Source organism: Oncorhynchus nerka, linkage group LG24 (genome assembly GCF_034236695.1).
Source record: "Oncorhynchus nerka isolate Pitt River linkage group LG24, Oner_Uvic_2.0, whole genome shotgun sequence".
Lineage (NCBI taxonomy): Eukaryota > Metazoa > Chordata > Actinopteri > Salmoniformes > Salmonidae > Oncorhynchus > Oncorhynchus nerka.
Genome location: NC_088419.1, coordinates 17,070,204 through 17,086,061, shown reverse-complemented (window position 1 = coordinate 17,086,061; position 15,858 = coordinate 17,070,204). Strand labels below are relative to the sequence as shown.

The window sequence follows — 15,858 nt, the reverse complement described above, 5'->3', positions numbered from 1 at the left end:
ACTGTGTTATTGTGTGAGTGAGAGGGGTTATGACTGTGTTATTGTGTGAGTGAGAGGGGTCATGACTGTGCTATTGTGTGAGTGAGAGGGGTCATGACTGCGTTATTGTGTGAGTGTGTGGGATCATGACTGTGTTATTGTGTGAGTGAGAGCGGTTATGACTGTGTTATTGTGTGAGTGTGAGGGGTCATGACGGTGTTATTGTGTGAGTGTGAGGGGTCATGACTGCGTTATTGTGTGAGTGAGAGGGGTCATGACAGTGTGTCATTGTGTCAGTGAGAGGGGTCATGATGACTGTGTGTCATTGTGTCAGTGAGAGGGGTCATGATGACTGTGTGTCATTGTGTGAGTGAGAGGGGTCATGATGACTGTGTGTCATTGTGTCAGTGAGAGGGGTCATGATGACTGTGTGTCATTGTGTCAGTGAGAGGGGTCATGACAGTGTGTCATTGTGTTAGTGAGAGGGGTCATGACGACTGCGTGTCATTGTGTTAGTGAGAGGGGTCATGATGACTGCGTGTCATTGTGTCAGTGAGAGGGGTCATGATGACTGTGTGTCATTGTGTCAGTGAGAGGGGTCATGATGACTGTGTGTCATTGTGTCAGTGAGAGGGGTCATGATGACTGTGTGTCATTGTGTCAGTGAGAGGGGTCATGATGACTGCGTGTCATTGTGTCAGTGAGAGGGGTCATGATGACTGTGTGTCATTGTGTCAGTGAGAGGGGTCATGATGACTGCGTGTCATTGTGTCAGTGAGAGGGGTCATGATGACTGTGTGTCATTGTGTCAGTGAGAGGGGTCATGATGACTGTGTGTCATTGTGTCAGTGAGAGGGGTCATGATGACTGTGTGTCATTGTGTCAGTGAGAGGGGTCATGATGACTGTGTGTCATTGTGTCAGTGAGAGGGGTCATGATGACTGCGTGTCATTCTGTCAGTGAGAGGGGTCATGATGACTGTGTGTCATTGTGTCAGTGAGAGGGGTCATGATGACTGCGTGTCATTGTGCTAGTGAGAGGGGTCATGATGACTGTGTGTCATTGTGTCAGTGAGAGGGGTCATGATGACTGTGTGTCATTGTGTCAGTGAGAGGGGTCATGATGACTGCGTGTCATTGTGTCAGTGAGAGGGGTCATGATGACTGTGTGTCATTGTGTCAGTGAGAGGGGTCATGATGACTGTGTGTCATTGTGTCAGTGAGAGGGGTCATGATGACTGCGTGTCATTGTGTCAGTGAGAGGGGTCATGATGACTGTGTGTCATTGTGTCAGTGAGAGGGGTCATGATGACTGTGTGTCATTGTGTCAGTGAGAGGGGTCATGATGACTGCGTGTCATTGTGTCAGTGAGAGGGGTCATGATGACTGTGTGTCATTGTGTCAGTGAGAGGGGTCATGATGACTGCGTGTCATTGTGTCAGTGAGAGGGGTCATGAGGACTGTGTGTCATTGTGTCAGTGAGAGGGGTCATGATGACTGTGTGTCATTGTGTCAGTGAGAGGGGTCATGATGACTGCGTGTCATTGTGTCAGTGAGAGGGGTCATGATGACTGTGTGTCATTGTGTCAGTGAGAGGGGTCATGATGACTGTGTGTCATTGTGTCAGTGAGAGGGTCATGACAGTGTGTCATTGTGTTAGTGAGAGGGGTCATGATGACTGCGTGTCATTGTGCTAGTGAGAGGGGTCATGATGACTGTGTGTCATTGTGTCAGTGAGAGGGGTCATGATGACTGCGTGTCATTGTGTCAGTGAGAGGGGTCATGATGACTGCGTGTCATTGTGTCAGTGAGAGGGGTCATGATGACTGTGTGTCATTGTGTCAGTGAGAGGGGTCATGACTGTGTTATTGTGTGAGTGAGAGGGGTCATGACTGTGTTATTGTGTGAGTGAGAGGGGTCATGACTGCGTTATTGTGTGAGTGTGTGGGATCATGACTGTGTTATTGTGTGAGTGAGAGGGGTTATGACTGTGTTATTGTGTGAGTGTGAGGGGTCATGACGGTGTTATTGTGTGAGTGAGAGGGGTCATGACTGTGTTATTGTGTGAGTGAGAGGGGTCATGACTGCGTTATTGTGTGAGTGAGAGGGGTCATGACTGTGGTATTGTGTGAGTGAAAGGGGTCATGACTGTGTTATTGTGTGAGTGTGTGGAGTCATGACTGTGTTATTGTGTGAGTGAGAGGGGTTATGACTGTGTTATTGTGTGAGTGAGAGGGGTCATGACTGCGTTATTGTGTGAGTGTGTGGGATCATGACTGTGTTATTGTGTGAGTGAGAGGGGTTATGACTGTGTTATTGTGTGAGTGTGAGGGGTCATGACGGTGTTATTGTGTGAGTGTGAGGGGTCATGACTGCGTTATTGTGTGAGTGAGAGGGGGTCATGACAGTGTGTCATTGTGTCAGTGAGAGGGGTCATGATGACTGTGTGTCATTGTGTCAGTGAGAGGGGTCATGATGACTGTGTGTCATTGTGTCAGTGAGAGGGGTCATGATGACTGTGTGTCATTGTGTCAGTGAGAGGGGTCATGATGACTGTGTGTCATTGTGTCAGTGAGAGGGGTTATGACAGTGTGTCATTGTGTTAGTGAGAGGGGTCATGATGACTGCGTGTCATTGTGTTAGTGAGAGGGGTCATGATGACTGCGTGTCATTGTGTCAGTGAGAGGGGTCATGATGACTGTGTGTCATTGTGTCAGTGAGAGGGGTCATGATGACTGTGTGTCATTGTGTCAGTGAGAGGGGTCATGATGACTGTGTGTCATTGTGTCAGTGAGAGGGGTCATGATGACTGTGTGTCATTGTGTCAGTGAGAGGGGTCATGATGACTGTGTGTCATTGTGTCAGTGAGAGGGGTCATGATGACTGCGTGTCATTGTGTCAGTGAGAGGGGTCATGATGACTGTGTGTCATTGTGTCAGTGAGAGGGGTCATGATGACTGTGTGTCATTGTGTCAGTGAGAGGGGTCATGATGACTGCGTGTCATTGTGTCAGTGAGAGGGGTCATGATGACTGTGTGTCATTGTGTCAGTGAGAGGGGTCATGATGACTGTGTGTCATTGTGTCAGTGAGAGGGGTCATGATGACTGCGTGTCATTGTGTCAGTGAGAGGGGTCATGATGACTGTGTGTCATTGTGTCAGTGAGAGGGGTCATGATGACTGCGTGTCATTGTGTCAGTGAGAGGGGTCATGAGGACTGTGTGTCATTGTGTCAGTGAGAGGGGTCATGATGACTGTGTGTCATTGTGTCAGTGAGAGGGGTCATGATGACTGCGTGTCATTGTGTCAGTGAGAGGGGTCATGATGACTGTGTGTCATTGTGTCAGTGAGAGGGGTCATGATGACTGTGTGTCATTGTGTCAGTGAGAGGGGTCATGACAGTGTGTCATTGTGTTAGTGAGAGGGGTCATGATGACTGCGTGTCATTGTGCTAGTGAGAGGGGTCATGATGACTGTGTGTCATTGTGTCAGTGAGAGGGGTCATGATGACTGCGTGTCATTGTGTCAGTGAGAGGGGTCATGATGACTGCGTGTCATTGTGTCAGTGAGAGGGGTCATGATGACTGTGTGTCATTGTGTCAGTGAGAGGGGTCATGACTGTGTTATTGTGTGAGTGAGAGGGGTCATGACTGTGTTATTGTGTGAGTGAGAGGGGTCATGACTGCGTTATTGTGTGAGTGTGTGGGATCATGACTGTGTTATTGTGTGAGTGAGAGGGGTTATGACTGTGTTATTGTGTGAGTGTGAGGGGTCATGACGGTGTTATTGTGTGAGTGAGAGGGGTCATGACTGTGTTATTGTGTGAGTGAGAGGGGTCATGACTGCGTTATTGTGTGAGTGAGAGGGGTCATGACTGTGGTATTGTGTGAGTGAAAGGGGTCATGACTGTGTTATTGTGTGAGTGTGTGGAGTTATGACTGTGTTATTGTGTGAGTGAGAGGGGTTATGACTGTGTTATTGTGTGAGTGAGAGGGGTCATGACTGCGTTATTGTGTGAGTGTGTGGGATCATGACTGTGTTATTGTGTGAGTGAGAGGGGTTATGACTGTGTTATTGTGTGAGTGTGAGGGGTCATGACGGTGTTATTGTGTGAGTGTGAGGGGTCATGACTGCGTTATTGTGTGAGTGAGAGGGGTCATGACAGTGTGTCATTGTGTCAGTGAGAGGGGTCATGATGACTGTGTGTCATTGTGTCAGTGAGAGGGGTCATGATGACTGTGTGTCATTGTGTCAGTGAGAGGGGTCATGATGACTGTGTGTCATTGTGTCAGTGAGAGGGGTCATGATGACTGTGTGTCATTGTGTCAGTGAGAGGGGTTATGACAGTGTGTCATTGTGTTAGTGAGAGGGGTCATGATGACTGCGTGTCATTGTGTTAGTGAGAGGGGTCATGATGACTGCGTGTCATTGTGTCAGTGAGAGGGGTCATGATGACTGTGTGTCATTGTGTCAGTGAGAGGGGTCATGATGACTGTGTGTCATTGTGTCAGTGAGAGGGGTCATGATGACTGTGTGTCATTGTGTCAGTGAGAGGGGTCATGATGACTGTGTGTCATTGTGTCAGTGAGAGGGGTCATGATGACTGTGTGTCATTGTGTCAGTGAGAGGGGTCATGATGACTGCGTGTCATTGTGTCAGTGAGAGGGGTTATGACTGTGTTATTGTGTGAGTGTGAGGGGTCATGACGGTGTTATTGTGTGAGTGTGAGGGGTCATGACTGCGTTATTGTGTGAGTGAGAGGGGTCATGACAGTGTGTCATTGTGTCAGTGAGAGGGGTCATGATGACTGTGTGTCATTGTGTCAGTGAGAGGGGTCATGATGACTGTGTGTCATTGTGTCAGTGAGAGGGGTCATGATGACTGTGTGTCATTGTGTCAGTGAGAGGGGTCATGATGACTGTGTGTCATTGTGTCAGTGAGAGGGGTCATGACAGTGTGTCATTGTGTTAGTGAGAGGGGTCATGATGACTGCGTGTCATTGTGTTAGTGAGAGGGGTCATGATGACTGCGTGTCATTGTGTCAGTGAGAGGGGTCATGATGACTGTGTGTCATTGTGTCAGTGAGAGGGGTCATGATGACTGTGTGTCATTGTGTCAGTGAGAGGGGTCATGATGACTGCGTGTCATTGTGTCAGTGAGAGGGGTCATGATGACTGTGTGTCATTGTGTCAGTGAGAGGGGTCATGATGACTGCGTGTCATTGTGTCAGTGAGAGGGGTCATGATGACTGTGTGTCATTGTGTCAGTGAGAGGGGTCATGATGACTGTGTGTCATTGTGTCAGTGAGAGGGGTCATGATGACTGCGTGTCATTGTGTCAGTGAGAGGGGTCATGATGACTGTGTGTCATTGTGTCAGTGAGAGGGGTCATGATGACTGCGTGTCATTGTGTCAGTGAGAGGGGTCATGATGACTGTGTGTCATTGTGTCAGTGAGAGGGGTCATGATGACTGCGTGTCATTGTGCTAGTGAGAGGGGTCATGATGACTGTGTGTCATTGTGTCAGTGAGAGGGGTCATGATGACTGTGTGTCATTGTGTCAGTGAGAGGGGTCATGATGACTGCGTGTCATTGTGTCAGTGAGAGGGGTCATGATGACTGTGTGTCATTGTGTCAGTGAGAGGGGTCATGATGACTGCGTGTCATTGTGCTAGTGAGAGGGGTCATGATGACTGTGTGTCATTGTGTCAGTGAGAGGGGTCATGATGACTGTGTGTCATTGTGTCAGTGAGAGGGGTCATGATGACTGCGTGTCATTGTGTCAGTGAGAGGGGTCATGATGACTGTGTGTCATTGTGTCAGTGAGAGGGGTCATGATGACTGCGTGTCATTGTGTCAGTGAGAGGGGTCATGATGACTGTGTGTCATTGTGTCAGTGAGAGGGGTCATGATGACTGCGTGTCATTGTGTCAGTGAGAGGGGTCATGATGACTGTGTGTCATTGTGTCAGTGAGAGGGGTCATGATGACTGTGTGTCATTGTGTCAGTGAGAGGGGTCATGATGACTGCCTGTCATTGTGTCAGTGAGAGGGGTCATGATGACTGTGTGTCATTGTGTCAGTGAGAGGGGTCATGATGACTGTGTGTCATTGTGTCAGTGAGAGGGGTCATGACAGTGTGTCATTGTGTTAGTGAGAGGGGTCATGATGACTGCGTGTCATTGTGCTAGTGAGAGGGGTCATGATGACTGTGTGTCATTGTGTCAGTGAGAGGGGTCATGATGACTGCGTGTCATTGTGTCAGTGAGAGGGGTCATGATGACTGCGTGTCATTGTGTCAGTGAGAGGGGTCATGATGACTGCGTGTCATTGTGTCAGTGAGAGGGGTCATGATGACTGTGTGTCATTGTGTCAGTGAGAGGGGTCATGATGACTGTGTGTCATTGTGTCAGTGAGAGGGGTCATGATGACTGTGTGTCATTGTGTCAGTGAGAGGGGTCATGATGACTGTGTGTCATTGTGTCAGTGAGAGGGGTCATGATGACTGCGTGTCATTGTGTCAGTGAGAGGGGTCATGATGACTGCGTGTCATTGTGTCAGTGAGAGGGGTCATGATGACTGTGTGTCATTGTGTCAGTGAGAGGGGTCATGATGACTGTGTGTCATTGTGCTAGTGAGAGGGGTCATGATGACTGTGTGTCATTGTGTCAGTGAGAGGGGTCATGATGACTGTGTGTCATTGTGTCAGTGAGAGGGGTCATGATGACTGTGTGTCATTGTGTCAGTGAGAGGGGTCATGATGACTGCGTGTCATTGTGTCAGTGAGAGGGGTCATGATGACTGCGTGTCATTGTGTCAGTGAGAGGGGTCATGATGACTGTGTGTCATTGTGTCAGTGAGAGGGGTCATGATGACTGTGTGTCATTGTGCTAGTGAGAGGGGTCATGATGACTGTGTGTCATTGTGTCAGTGAGAGGGGTCATGATGACTGTGTGTCATTGTGTCAGTGAGAGGGGTCATGATGACTGTGTGTCATTGTGTCAGTGAGAGGGGTCATGATGACTGTGTGTCATTGTGTGACTACAGTATACAATACACAATATAGTAGAGTGGATGAGAGGCCAGTTAAACACTACAGCTCTGGTGTTGCCATCAATATTTAATGGCGGAGTGAAAAGCCAAACACTGTGTCATTGCCAGCCCGGTGGGCTCACAATTACAGCATGCCGTTTCAGCCCCCCGGATCAGGTTTGTATCCAATTAGCCCTCTACATGTGGTAGGGTTACCACCACCACCCTGGGTCACCAGCTACAACTGGCCCAAGTGGCTCCATACAGAGCGAAGGCTGAGGTGGAAGTGAGGACTGGGATGAGGGCATGGGACAGGCTGGGGGTGAGGGTGATGGTAGGGAGGGGGGGTTTGAGAGTGAGGCGGGGAATAAAAGTGAGGGTGAGGTATAAGGGTGGTAAAGGGTGATGATAGGGGTGAGCTTGTGTGTGTATGAGAGAGAATGTGAGTGAGTTAGTGAGGTTGATGGATAACAGGTGATAGTGGGAAATGTGGGAGTGAGGGATGAGGATGAGTGAGGGATGAGGGAGAGTGAAGGACGAGAGTGAGTGAGGGATGAGGGTGAGTGGGGGATGAGGGTGAGTTTATTTTCCTAATCATGTAGGCTACATTTGTCTTTAGGCAGTAAAAACAAATCACCCGCGGAAAACAAATACTGTAGCAAGACCCCTAATGGTTACACATTTCCAGTCATTTTCCAAAGATTGACTCCTTTTTATTCTTGGTCGTGTGAAAAAGGAGACCAGACTATTCTCTTCTATTTCAAAAATGTTCCTATCCTTATGTCATTAGGGGTAACTTCCAAAGGGGGCAGTGGACATTAGCCTGTCTACTGAGCTTATAATACACCGGGCCTGGTTTTTACTAGCACTTTCAAATTTAAATATTATGATGAGATGATTTTGATGAACATACAAAATATTATTCGTAGAGACTTTTAGAAGACCTCCTTTTGGTTAGGCTGAGCATTTGCACCTGATGCTGCTGAACATCCATTATTAGTCCAACGGCTCTTGAGAGGATTAGGACCGCAACCTGTTAACGATCATATTTGTTCTAGGGTTGTGATGGATTGCTTTGTAAGACATACTCCAAAGCTTTAGTGTTAGTGTTATGTTTTGTGAAGTCCATCCAAAAAGCAGCAGGGTCATAACACGATTAAACACCACGTTTGCGATGATATCTCACTATTACACAAATAATAATAAAGTTTATCTTAACGAGTCCCAAACTTGCTGCGAACTCTCATGCAACCATTTAGAAATATAGTGTAAATGCATTTTAAATGTATTTCTCTGTTTGCTTCAGACATGCCTCTGCTAATAATAATAATGTGTTCTAATAGACTGAAGCAAATAATATTGATTGTCAACTAAAAATAGCATGAAACATGATGTCATCTTCAACAAGGTCATAAAGGCAATAGTTTGAATAACTTACCGAACTTGCAAGGCGATGGAGCGTAGCCTATGTATAGCCTACCTAGGTTTTTGCTTTGATTTATGAAGCACAATCAAGTGCAACATATTCAGGTAAGATTTACGTCACTGTTTAATAAATCTTACCTATGGTCGTGATCACAGTGATTGCGAAGTAAAATGATCCAGCGAATTTCCACTGTAACCCGGCTTTATGAGGCTTCAGCTGCAACACCACTTCCTCGAGTTCATCGAAGTTGAGTTTAGTGAGATTGTATTTGTTCCTAAGCTCTTGTTTTCTGTCGTACACTTTCTTCTTCTGAGTCGTCTCCTTCTTAGATTCCAAGGCATCGAAGACAGCCGCACCGACTAACAGGTAGATGAACGTGCAAATGATGAGCGCAAGGGTCCTCACGTTTTGTCTCTTCATGGTCAGGGTGAGTAGACGGGCTCCAAAATTGTGAAAGCGAATCTTGAGGATGGGGAGCTCGGCTGGTTCATTGCGAGGCTGGCTCTATCAACAGGGACAGTGGCGCGCAGAAAGCTCTCTGATGACTTTATTTGCCCAAGCGCACATTTTCTCTCGGAGCTGTTCGTTTCAGCACCACCCCTTCCAACCGCCCTCCCACCGCGTGCTCGCCTGAATGCGTTCTAAGGTCTGTGCGTATGTATGTACAGTGTGTCTGTATGCAGAAGAGAGTGGGAGGGAGGCTACTGTAGACGGCAAGTTTACGGTAATATCACCATTAGCTAAAATAGTGCTGCTGTTGGAAAATGCATTATAAGGAAAAACGTATGTGTCACAATTATTAGTTTTATAATTTAGGCTAAGCAATAAGGCAAACCTCTCACATGCAACAAATGAATGCAGAACAGGCAGCTAGCTACATGCTACTGAAGCCCATTCCCGCCACCCCAAATATTTATACTCAAAATGTTGACTTATGTATCTCTACATTTGTAGACAGTAGCTCAGAAGTTTTACTTACTTATCAAAACATTTCGAGATAGGTATGGCAAGTCAAAATTGTGAGATACTATCTCAACATTTCGAGATAGGTAAGTCCAAATTGCAAGATATCAAAAGAATTCGAGATAAGTAAGTCAAAATTGCGAGATCCTATATCAAAATGTAATAATACTGACTGGAAATGACAAGATATTAGACCTTATTTTCTTAATTTGTTCCATTGTGTGGTGATTACTGAGGTGGCATCCGAGAGTGGTGGGGGGGAATTTGTTTTCCTGGGACCCAGAGTTTTTCCTGATCTGGTAGGCTAACTTAACAAGGTAAAATTCTGGACCCTAGTTGTAGGGAATGACATCATTCTGGAAGTATTCAGATCCCTTTACTTTTTCTACATTTTGTTAAGCTACAGCCATATAATACCTCATAATGACAAAGCAAAAATGTTTTTTTTTTTTAGAAATGTTTGCAAATTTCTATGAAAAAAAAGGTATTCAGACCCTTTACTCAGTACTTTGTTGAAGCACCTTTGGCAGCGATTACAGCCTCAAGTCTTCTTGGGTATGACACTACAAGCTTGGCACACCTGACTTGGGGAGTTTCTCCCATTCTTCTCTGCAGATCCTCTCAAGCTCTGTCAGGTTGGATGGGGAGCGTCGCTGCACAGAGATGTTCGATTGGGTTTAAGTCCGGGCTCTGGCTGGGCCACTCAAGGACATTCAGATACTTGTCCCGAAGCCACTCCTGTGTTGTCTTGGCTGTGTGCTTAGGTTCGTTGTCCTGTTGGAAGTTGAACCTTCGACCCAGTCTGAGGTCCTGAATACTCTGGAGCAGGTTTTCATCAAGGACCTCTATGTACTTTGCACCGTTCATCTTTCCCTCGATCCTGACTAGTCTCCCAGTCCCTGCCACTGAAAAACATCCCCACAGCATGATGTTGCCACCCCCATGCTTCACTGTAGGGATGGTGCCAGGATTCCTCCAGATGTGACGCTTGGCATTCAGGCCAAAGAGTTCAATATTGGTTTCATCAGACCAGAGAATCTTGTGTCTCATGGTCTGAGAAGCCTTTAGGTGCCTTTTGGCAAACTCCAAGTGGGCTCTCATGTTCTTTTTTACTGAGGAGTGGCTTCTGTCTGGTCATTCAGTCATAAAGGCCTTTGTGGTGCTGTAGAGATGGTTGTCCTTCTGGAAGGTTCTTTCATCTCCACAGAGGAACTAGAGCTCTGTCAGAGTGACCATCGGGTTCTTGGTCACCTCCCTGACCAAGGCCCTTCTCCCACGATAGCTCAGTTTGCCCAGGTGGCCAGCTCTAGGAAGAGTCTTGGTGGTTCCAAACTTGGGGACCTTCAATGCTGCAGACATGTTTTGGTACCCTTCCCCAGATCTGTGCCTCGACACAATCCTGTCTCAGAGCTCTACGGACAATTCCTTCGACCTCATGGCTTGGTTTTTGCTCTGACATGCACTGTCAACTGTGGGACCTTATATAGACAGGTGTGTGCCTTTCCAAATAATTTCCAATCAATAAAATATACCACAGGTGGACTCTAATCAAGGATGATCAATGGAAACAGGATCCATCTGAGCTCAATTTTGAGTCTCATAGCAAAGGGTCTGAATACTTATGTATATAAGGTATTTTGTTTTTTAATTTTTAATACATTTGCAAAAATGTCTAAAAACCTGTTTTTGTTTTGTCACTGTGGGGTATTGTGTGTAGATTGAGGAAAAACATTTCTTTAATCAATTTTAGAATAAAGCTGTAACGTAACAAAATATGGAAGAAGTCAAGGGGTCTAAATACTTTTCAGAATGCACTGTATACCAAATTTGTGCTGTGGTTGTTAGCTATGGTTGTTATCAGTATGTTTCAGTTGATAAGACAGAAGCACATATTCATTGTGCACAAGTTGTCAAATCATGAGTCAAATCAGTCTTAACAACCTCTTCCTTTCTGTCAATATTTTATTAAACCAAATCAAGAGTGCTGGGGCAAATGTCAGCTCGCCACATGTTTTGCCTTTGTCCTTGCTGTGAGGATCTCTGCAAGGTGGACAGATGTAAATCCCCACACAATGCTACAAATGAAAACAACACATCCTGTATGATCTACCATCTCCAAATTTTGAGAAAGTGTCTCGAAATGTTTGGCCTTACGTATCTCGAAATGTCGAGATAGTATTGACAGGTAACAATGGCACCGGAGAAGAAGGCTGACGTTTTACGTGTCCCCAAACGATTGTGTTTTTTATTTTTTTTATTTGCGTTGTTGATAACTTGTTTTTTTACTTATTTTGTACAAAATGTTGCCGCTGCCATCTCTTATGAATGAAAATAACTTCTGGACATCAGGACTGCGATTACTCACCATGGACTGGCAGAATCCTTTTTTTCCTTTAACAAGTCTGATGAACCCGACTCGAATGATATACTGCTTTCTCGGGAACAGGCGCAGATCTCCGTGATTTGCGTGAAGAGGAGGCAGAGAAAAAGGGGCCAGAAGGCGGGCTGCCTTCTGAAAATTCGTAGGCGACCGAATAAACCTCCACTTCCTTCCATTCTGCTAGCAAACATGCAATCTTTGGAGAATAAATTAGACGACCTACGCGGAAGATTAAACTACCAACAGGACATTCAAAACTGTAATATCTTATGCTTCACAGAGTCGTGGCTGAACGACGACACTATCAACATACAGCTGGCTGGTTATACGCTGTACCGGCAGGATAGAACAGCGGCGTCTGGTAAGACAAGGGGCGGCGGACTATGCATTTTTGTAAATAACAGCTGGTGCACGATATCTAAGGAAGTCTCGAGCTATTGCTCGCCTGAGGTAGAGTATCTCATGATAAGCTGTAGACCACACTATCTACCACCACTCTACCTACCTAGAGAGTTTCAACTGTATTTTTCGAAGCTGTTTACATCCCACCACAGACTGAGGCTGGCACTATGACAGCATTGAATGAGATGTTTTCCGCCATAAGCAGACAAGAAAACGCTCACCCAGAAGCGGCGCTCCTAGTAGCTGGGGACTTTAATGCAGGGAAACTTAAATCTGTTTTACCAAATTTCTATTAGCATGTTAAATGTGCAACCAGAGGGAAAAAACTCTGGACCACCTTTACTCCACACACCGAGATGCATACAAAGCTCTCCCTCACCCTCCATTTGGCAAGTCTGACTATAATTCTATCTTCCTAAAGCAGAAAGCACCAGTGACAAGATCAATAAAAAAAAGTGGTCAGATGAAGCAGATGCTAAGCTACAGGACTATTTTGCTAGCACAGACTGGAATATGTTTCCGGGATTCCTCCGATGACACTGAGGACTACATCACATCAGTCATTGGCCTCAGCAATAAGTGCACCGATGACTGTATGTACATACCCCAACCAGAAGCCATGGATTACAGGCAACATCCACACTGAGCTAAAGGCTAGAGCTGCCGCTTTCAAGGAGCGGGACTCTAACCCGGAAGCTTATAAGAAATCCCACTATGCCCTCCGACGAACCATCAAACAGGCAAAGCGGCAACACAGGACTAAGATTGAATCGTACTACACCGGCTTTGACACTCGTCGGATGTGGCAGGGCTTGCAAACTATTACAGACTACAAAGGGAAGCACAGCCGAAAGCGGCCCAGTGACATGAGCCTACCAGACGAGCTAAACTACTTCTATGCTTTCTTCGAGGCAAATAACACTGAAACATGCATGAGAGCACCAGCTGTTCCGGAACACTGTGTGATCACGCTCTCCACAGCCGATGTGAGTAAGACCTTTAAACAGGTCAACATTCACAAGGCCGCGGGGCCAGACGGATTACCAGGACGTGTACTCTGAGCATGCGCTTACCAACTGGCAAGTGTCTTCACTGAGATTTTCAAACTCTCCCTGTCCGAGTCTGTAATACCAACATGTTTTAAGCAGACTAACATAGTGCCTGAGCCCATGAACACTAAGGTAACCTGCCTAAATGACTACTGACCTATAGCACTCACATCTGTAGCCATGAAGTGCTTTGAAAGGCTGGTCATGGCTCACATCAACACCATTATCCCAGAAACCCTAGACCCACTCCAATTTTCATAATGCCCCCAACAGATCCAGAGACAATGCAATCTCTATTGCACTCCACACTGCCCTTTCCCACCTGGACAAAAGGAACATCTATGTGAGAATGCTATTCATTGACAGCTCAGCGTTCAACACTATAGTGCCCTCAAAGCTCATCAATAAGCTAAGGACCCTGGGACTAAATATCTTCCTCTGCAACTGGATCCTAGACTTTCTGACGAGCTGCCCCCACGTGGAAAGGGTAGGTAACAACACATCCGCAACGCTGATCCTCAACACAGGGGCCCCTCAGGGGTGCCTGCTCAGTCCCCTCCTGTACTCCCTGTTCACTCATGACTGCACAGCCAGGCACGACTCCAACACCATCATTAGGTTTGCTGATGACACAACGGTGGTAGGCCTGATCACTGACAACGACAAGACAACCTATAGGGAAGAGGTCAGAGACCTGGCCATGTGGTGCAAGGACAACAACCTCTCCCTCAATGTGATCAAGACAAATGAGTTGATTGTGGACTACAGGAAAAAGAGGACTGGGCACTCCCCCATTCTCATCAATGGGGCTGCAGTGGAGCAGGTTGATAGCTTCAAGTTCCTTGGTGTCCACATCACCAACAAACTAACATGTCCAAGCACACCAAGACGTTCGTGAAGAGGGCACGACAAAACCTATTACCACTCAGGAGACAGAAAAGATTTGGCATGGGTCCTCAGATCCTCAAAAGGTTCTACAGCTTCACCATCGAGAGCATTCTGACGGGTTGCATCACTGCCTGGTATGGCAAGTGCTCGGCCTCCAACCGCAAGGCACTACAGAGGGTAGTGCGAACGGCCCAGTACATGACTGGGGCCAAGCTTCCTGCCATCCAGGACCTTTATACCAGGCGGTGTCAGAGGAAGGCCCTAAAAATTGTCTAAGACTCCAGCCACCCTAGTCATAGGCTGTTCTCTCTGCTACAGCACAGTAAGCGGTACCGGAGTGCCAAGTCTAGGTCCAAGAGGCTTCTAAACAGTTTCTACCCCCAAGCCATAAGACTCCTGAACATTCAATCAAATGGCTACCCAGACTATTTCCATTCCCCCCCTCCCACTGTTTTACACCGCTGCCACTCTCTGTTGTTACCATCTATGCGTAGTCACTATAACAACTCTACCTAAATGTACATATTACCTCAAATAACCGGTGTTCCCACACATTGACTCTATGCCGATACCCCCCTGTATACAGTATCGCTATTGTTATTTTACTGCTGCTCTTTAATTACTGGTTACTTTTATTTCTTATTATTTTCCATATTTTTTTAAACTGCATTGTTGGTTAGGGGCTCGTAAGTAAGCATTTCACTGTTTTATTCAGCTATTATGACTAATACAATTTTGAGTTGATTTGATTTGACATTGTCCTTTTTTTGGTGGCAGGAATGATGCAGAGCTACAGACACAAAAAGCTAGGCTAACAGTACTGGCATGTCCCTGTTGACAAGTAATCTGTCATTTCTTATCTCTTATGCCTGCTGCCCGGCTTGGCTTTTGCTCAAGGCTATTTCACACCTGCCTAAATTTTTTTATTTATTTATTTTTTATTTTACCTTTATTTAACCAGGCAAGTCAGTTAAGAACAAATTCTTATTTTCAATGACGGCCTAGGAACAGTGGGTTAACTGCCTGTTCAGGGGCAGAACGACAGATTTGTATCTTGTCAGCTCGGGGGTTTGAACTTGCAACCTTCCGGTTACGAGTCCAACGCTCTAACCACTAGGCTACCCTGCCGCCCCAAATGTCAGTCAACTATTATTTCATCCACAAGACATTTCGTAGAAGAGCCTCACTTTGCAACTCTATACAGTACACTGGGTGAGAGACATGACTAGCCATTGTTTGATGTGCATACTTTATTTTATTTTATACTTACAGTGATGGTCATGGATTGTCATATGTGAATGGTTGGACCACTCTGTTACATTTGTAATTAATGGAAGTTGAAGATGTGTACTTGGCAGGTTGTCTAGGTACATCTACAAGCATCAGCCAACAATTTAAGAGTCCGCTCCTAAGTTAATAAGATCATCAGTCATGCTTATGAAGGGTCAGTTAGAGATAAGCATGGCAGGCTAGGGTTGCAAAATTCCAGTAAAAACTGTGTCATAACAACCTAGGATCTCTCGCTCTCTGATAGGCTTTGTCAGTGAATAATTACAATGTTCAATCAAATAGGATCCACAGTGTCATATCCTAGAATCTGGTCTGTGATACGTCAATGGGAGCCGGGGACCAATAGATGATGAGTGTGATGCTCAATCAACTGCCAAGGGAGCCATTTGAAATCATTCAAATATACTTTAAGTGTTTGCTTTAGCCTGTCTGTGGTGCCTGATGGGCAGGGTT

At 46.2% G+C, this 15,858-nt stretch overlaps 1 protein-coding gene across 1 annotated transcript in view; it reads right to left on the bottom strand.

Moving 5' to 3' along the window:
- Positions 1-8,957, bottom strand: part of kcnk3a (potassium channel, subfamily K, member 3a) — a 70,992-nt gene extending 62,035 nt beyond the window's left edge. The window contains exon 1 of the mRNA XM_029631018.2: positions 8,571-8,957. Coding sequence (XP_029486878.1) covers positions 8,571-8,853 — 283 coding nt within the window. The 5' untranslated portion in view covers positions 8,854-8,957. The remainder of the gene's footprint in view (positions 1-8,570) is intronic.
- Between the last annotated feature and the right edge of the window lie 6,901 nt (positions 8,958-15,858).